Source organism: Alligator sinensis, unplaced genomic scaffold (assembly GCF_000455745.1).
Source record: "Alligator sinensis unplaced genomic scaffold, ASM45574v1 scaffold1382_1, whole genome shotgun sequence".
NCBI lineage: Eukaryota > Metazoa > Chordata > Crocodylia > Alligatoridae > Alligator > Alligator sinensis.
In genome coordinates, this window is record NW_005843036.1 from 303,749 (window position 1) to 310,123 (window position 6,375).

A 6,375-nucleotide genomic window follows, 5' to 3' on the forward strand; every position below is an offset into this window, starting at 1 on the left:
CAGCAGGGATGCCACCAGGTTGCTCAGAGAAGTCCAGTACCTAGAGAGAGGAAGTGCATACACACCCCTGTCTCTTGTCTGCCTGCCCCAAGGGGCACCGCTGGGAATCGTGCTGCAGAGGGTGGGGCAGGGTGACACCTTAAAGACTAACCAGAGCATTGCTCTGTTTGACAGAGACACTCTATTGGCTCATGCCAGGGGAGGGCCTCACCAAGTGCCTCAGCCCTGGGGCTGGGGTGAAAGTGGCAGGAGGAACCCAGGTGGTGATGATAATGCACCACAGCACTGTCTATCACCAGATCTGAGCAGTTCACAAAGGAGGTCAGCACCACAATTTCCAGTTTCCAGATGGGGTAACTGAAGTACTGCAGGGAAAGAAGCAAGCCCAGGCTATCCTGTGTCCCACTCTCAGCTCAGTCCTCTAGGGCTCACTGCTTAGCACTTATTTTTTAGGCCCTTTGCCCACTCCGTTTGACCTCCGGCAAGTCACTCAATCTTCCTGTGTCTCAGTTTCCTTCCCCTGTAAAATGAGAACCAAAGTACTGCCCTTTATCACTATGACAATGGGGGGCAGATAACTCCCTCCCTAAATGGATTCATGGAGCCTGGTGAACTCCCATCACACATTCTCAGCTTCCCCAATTTTTGTTCTTGCCATCAAACATCCTGAGCACAGGAATTACAGTTGGGGAAAACTGGCTCCATCTCCCTGTTCAAGCAGGTCACCTGAGCTCTACATTGCACCTCAGGGCCCTGTCCTTACTTGGTTATCTTGAAGATCCTCAGCAGGCGGATGCACCGCAAGACAGAGATGCCCAGAGGTGACATGATGCTCATCTCCACCAGGATAGTTTCCACGATGCCAGCACACACCACGAAGCAGTCAAAGCGGTTGAAGAGGGACATGAAGTATTGGCGCAGGCCCAGCGCGTACATCTTCAGCAGCATCTCAGCCACAAATAGTGACAGCAACACCCGGTTGGCATTATCTGCATTGTCAACCAGAAGATTAATGTTCTGGCCAGGAGCAGGAGACCTGGGCTACCAGCAAGTGCTCATGAAAATGCTCCCCACTCCCTCATTGTACTCCCTGCTGGCTCCAGGTTGGTGCAGCACAGCAAAGAGGTGGAGGACAGCCCTGGCAGTCTCATGCTTCCCTGCCCATTTTAATGCCCTGAGCAGCTTTAACAGCCCCTTCCCCAAAGTACCATGTGTGGCTGGGGCATAAGAGAAAGGCTGCAAGAGAATGAGCTAATATGGAAGGTGGAAACAGAGGGCCTGTTGGAAACAATATGAAGGCATATAATGTGTGTGTGTTCACACATACGTGTCTGCATGCACAAGTATGTGTGTGTAGAGGCATGTACACATGTATATGTATGTGTATGCATGCATATTCACTCAGGTGCCTCGCTGGAGGATGTTCCCAGCATGTGCAAGGTCAAACCAATGGCCAGATTTGGGGTCAGGAAGGAACTGGGTGAGGCCAGATGGGCAGGAACCACTGGAGGGTGTCTGTCTTCTTTTGTAGCACGGAGCATGGTCCACTTCTCAGGCTGGTCTGGGCATGTCCTACCTAACAGCTTCCCTGCTCCTGCAGAGCCCCATGGATGTAGGGATGCCCTCTTACTCCAGCTCTCTTCCTGTGGTATATGGAATTTTCTGAGGCCTCTGTTTTGTGTACTAAAGCTCCTGCCTTACTATAAAACAGGAATGTCAAACTCATCTGACCCTGCGGGCTGAACAAGTGTCATGGGGCCATTCAACAGGCTGGATCAGGCTCATGGACCCTCCTGCCAACAAGCCTGGTCCAACGCACACAGCACTACAGCCTGGGACTGGCCCTAGTGAGCACTGTGGGCAGCGCACATGCTGAGCACTGTACGCAGGACCGATCCAGTGCAGCATGTGGGTCAATGGGCCAGCACTGTGGGCTGGATTATGGGGTTCTGCAGGTTGGAGCTGTCCCATGGGTTGTAGGTTTGACATCCCTACTGTAAGATGCTGGGGGTATGCTGTGACTTGTGGGATATAGGGAGGGCTGCAAGACATTGTCTTGCAGCCCCTTTGGCACTGAACATCCACTATGTGGTTGTGTACAATTGCAGGAAATTGGATTCAATGACCAAGGTGGTCCTTTCCAGGCCAGTCCATAGGTGTGTGTTCTTGTGCATGCATGTGTGAGAATATGCAAGGATATGTATGTGTGCACATGCAGGCAATGTATGCGTGTGTGAGTGTGGGCACATGTACGTGACCTCTGTGTCCTTGGGGAACCCCACCCAACACCAGGCTCCCCTGCTCACCTTGCACGTGGGTCAGCCAGTCTGGCTGCATGTGGTGCTCAGAGGCTATTGACAGGGTGTTGAGGGTGATGAGGAGGATCACCAACCAATAGAAGAACTTGGACTTCACCACTTCACGGCACTTCCTGCGGAACAGGCGGTTCCACCGCCTCCAGTGCCGACTAGAGAGAGGGGCCAAAAAAGGTCTTATTTCTGTGCCCTAACCAGCCCTATCCTGCCACAGAGGGCAGAGCTGTCCCAATGCACCAATCCTCAAAAAGGGATTGGCCAGATTCTTGGAGGAAAGGGGCAACAGTAGCTATTGAGCATGGGAGTTAGGGGTATAGCCTCTGAATCAAAACTTCCTAGCCCTCAAGTGTTGGATTCTGCAAGTAGGAAAGGAACACAGGGAAATCCCCGGCTATACTCTGTTCTTTCCCACAGGAGACTGGGCAAGATAGACCTACAGTCTGACCCAGTAAATGGCAGTTCTTATGCTCCTCTTGACACAGGGGAAAGGCCCTGTCACCCACACAGGGATGGGGTCCTGCTCTTCTCTAGAGTTTGTCATCCAAATGGGAGCTTTACCAGCACCGGCTCAGATCCCCCACTGGGTTGTGAGGTCATGGTACAGACTGGGGTCTCTCATTCATGGCCTAGTGTATCTTCTTAATAGCTGTAGGAAGGCTGCATCATTGTCCCCATTTAACAGATGGGAGAACTAAGGGAGTAGACAGATGGAACAATTGTACTGGGTTTGATCAGTGTCAGCTGCATGCCTGCATGCTCCTCTAGTGACATAATGCAGCAAAAACATCGAAACTTCAACCTTGTTTCACCGCAAACTAAATGAGCAGTGATTTAGCTCCTTTGCAGTATTAGAGGAGTGTATAGACGTTAGATCACAGCAGCTACTGCGTGATCCCTCAGGTTGTTTAACGCCATTACAAATTACGTCCATCCACAGCCTTTAGCAGGTCAAGGCAGCAATACCCAGTAGTCTTGCCTCTGCACCCAGAGTGCTGTCCAGGAGGTGAATCACCTTCTGCATGGCAGATAACCTGTGTAGCCTCCTGCTAGGATTTTGTTCATGATCCTTTTGGTCATCACCTGTTCAACAATGGAAACAGCCTTTTCTTTCCTGACACCATTGATTCATTCCCAAAGCACTGGCATGGAAGAGTGGTGCAGAGGAATTTGAGGTGCAGTCCCCAAGGATGGGTAGGATCTCACCTGGGCTAGCCTTTTAACAGACATCACAAAACTACCATTGTGAGGGCTCCACTGAACATGCACGCTCCTTTTCCTCTTCACATGCAAGCACTGGCTGTCACAATAGGACTTCTAAGAGCAGGGGAGTCCAGGGCTGTCTGTCTGGAGCCTGTATGCTTTCAGGGGTTTGCCAAGTATGTACTTACAAGAAGAGAATCCACTTGTTCATGCCCTCAATTTCATACAGGCTCTCTGTCTCTGAGCCGCCTTCATCTAATGGCAGCATTCCTGTGAAAGACAAAGAAAGCTTCAGATGGGGGAAAAAGCCCATGAGTGCATCTGCAATGGGCTTCCAACCTTGAGCCATCGGGAAAGAGAATGATCTAAGGAGCACACCGGCAATGGGATCTCTTTGGAGAACTCCCTGAGAGGAGCAATTGAGTCTGGGAAACAGTCTTTGGCACAAGAATGTGCAACCAAACCAACTGGGAGGAAGGACAAGTTATGTAACCATTGTGCAGAGTAGGACACCAGCAGCAGAGTTCAGAACTGTTACCGTTGTGTATATAGCTCGCCAGATGTCCCACAGAACAAATGAAGATCCAGAAGATCCAAGGAAATACCAGCACAAGCAGCTCCCCAGGGAGCACAGGGAGGTGATAGGGAAGGGGAGTTTGCCAGTGCCTGTTTCCTTTTCTTTCCCTTTCCCATCAGAAGCTCTAAAAGCCCTTCATAACCATGAATTTATTCAGCCCCAAGCAGTGGAGCATTATATCCATATTACACACAAGAAAACTGAAGCCCAGAGAAAGGACATGACTTGCCTGAGGTCACACAGTGAATCAGTGGCAGAACCTGTGGGGCCCTGGTCTGCCTGCAGCCACAAGACTGTCATTCCTTTCCAAACACCCACAGCTCCTGCAGGTCCTGAGCAGTTTCTGACTCTTGAATCTGGGCAGTGTCAAAGGAGCGGCTTCCTCCTTCGGTGGTTGGAGGAATGGGAGCATTCCCCCCAAACAGCCACATGCCCTCTCATAGAACATTAAACCACGCTCTAGAGGCTAATGGAGACTCAGGTCTGTGCCTTCCTGGCTGACTTTGCCCAGGGGGACAGTACCTTCTCCTCTGGTCCGAACACTGTCCACGACTTCAGCATGCGTGATCCAGTCCATGTAGCCCTTCAGATCCTCCTCCAGCTGCTGCTTCTCCCGCAGCTTCTGGAACGTGCCCCGTGATTTCGCCTTTTCTCGCTCCTTGGTAAACTCGCTGAAACAAACCCAAGGGCAGGTGTGAGATGAGCAGAGAGGGGCCTGCACAGGAAGATGCAATTGAGGCCATGCTCATGGAACAGGCTTGACAAGTATGTGCCATGTCCCACTCTACTCACTGGTCTTCGTGGAGGATAACAGACGGCAACTGCTGTGACAGGAGTGACTTCTTTAACTCAATGAAAGGGCACACTGAAAATGGATCAGTTCCATCTTTTATCTTTGTTATTACATGACACAGCATAGGAGAGAGATTGACCTGATAACAATATAACCTGATATTGCCCTGTTATCCTTTGGTCCCTGGCAAATATTACATTGATTGTGCAATTAGCACATTAATCTTGCAGTAAGTAGTAACATGCCAGACAGTCATGTCATGTGATAAAATAGTGAATCAACCACAAAAATGGCAAACTTGCTTCAGAGATGTTACTCATGATATGTAGAATGTCTTTGTGGCAGGTATCTACTATGGGTTAATTTGAATGTCTGGCATGTTATTTAGACCCTCCACTATCCCACAGTGCTCTGGTCTCTCTCCCCGACTGGAAGTGAGAGGGAGGAGGGAGAACATCTGTTTCCCTGACAGCCCAGCGAGCAGCAAGCAGCCACTTGCCAAAAGCCTTGTCCCTGTCACTGCCAGGTGGTAATGGTACAGGGCAACTTCAGTGGGCTGACTGCAGGGGTGGGGGCAGAAACCTTACCACTCAACTAGTGCTGTTCCCTTTGCCCCACATGGACTGGGGATGTTTCAGGTGTGTGCCTGGGTGCAGGGTCCTTTAAAGGGCCCCTGGGTGACCTGGCACGGGAGAGTCGCTTGCTAGCACTGGACTGCCCATGTGCCTGTTAAAGGCTCCAGTGCCCAGCAGGATTCCAAAACAGCCCAGGTGAGGCAGCAAAGGTGAGGGTGCCCCTTGCAAGCAGCAATGGGGTCTGATGGGGAGCAACTCCTTTCCCTGCAGGGCGGTTCCCAGGCAGTCCCTCACCCTTGCTGCCCAGCAGCAAGGAAAATGGGACCGTGCATGTTGCAGCGGCAGGGGCTAACCCGGGCAGAGACCCCTGATCAGTTCCTGCTGCTCTCGAAGGCTCACAGGAAGCTCCATTTCCCTTGCTGCTCAATGCGCATTTTTGTAAACTGCTACTTAACACCTGGGAGAAAATCTTTCTTTGTTAAACATCTACCAGTCCTGCCCCTCCAGTGAAGGGCTGTGAGAACCCATAATGTGCGCTCCTGAGTCACCCCAAAAGTCCTGCAGCCGGAAAGGCCTGACACACCCTGATACCAGGAAAGAAAGGGAAGGAAAAAGGAAAGGAAAATCTCTCAGGCCCTCCTGTTATATCCCAGAAATCATTAAGGACCATGTCCCCAATTTTCCACCCCTCATCAAGACACTTTAGCATATATACACTCTCCAGGAGACTCTCCTGCACTTGCTTTCTGGGCCACAGACACAGCAAGAGAGGGCCAGTGTACTCTCCCATCACTTACCCACTGAGAACACCCAGCACTAGGTTGAGAATGAAGAAGGAGCCCAGCAGGATGAGGCTGACAAAATAGATCCAGGGCCATTCGTTTCCAATGGCGTCGTTCACCTGACCAGGAAAGA

At 51.1% G+C, this 6,375-nt stretch overlaps 1 protein-coding gene across 5 annotated transcripts in view; it reads right to left on the reverse strand.

Moving 5' to 3' along the window:
- Window positions 1-6,375, reverse strand: part of CACNA1S (calcium voltage-gated channel subunit alpha1 S) — a 91,523-nt gene that overhangs the window by 44,631 nt on the left and 40,517 nt on the right. For 4 of the 5 annotated variants that reach the window (XM_025193317.1, XM_025193315.1, XM_025193320.1 and 1 more), the window contains exons 8-13: window positions 6,258-6,361; window positions 4,615-4,763; window positions 3,704-3,785; window positions 2,307-2,467; window positions 764-989; window positions 1-40 (exon numbers count right to left, since the gene is read on the reverse strand). The exon at window positions 1-40 is cut by the window's left edge and continues 216 nt beyond it. In XM_025193317.1, the coding sequence (XP_025049102.1) occupies window positions 1-40; window positions 764-989; window positions 2,307-2,467; window positions 3,704-3,785; window positions 4,615-4,763; window positions 6,258-6,361 (762 nt within the window). The remainder of the gene's footprint in view (window positions 41-763; window positions 990-2,306; window positions 2,468-3,703; window positions 3,786-4,614; window positions 4,764-6,257; window positions 6,362-6,375) is intronic. The other variant, XM_025193316.1, reaches the window with a different exon arrangement.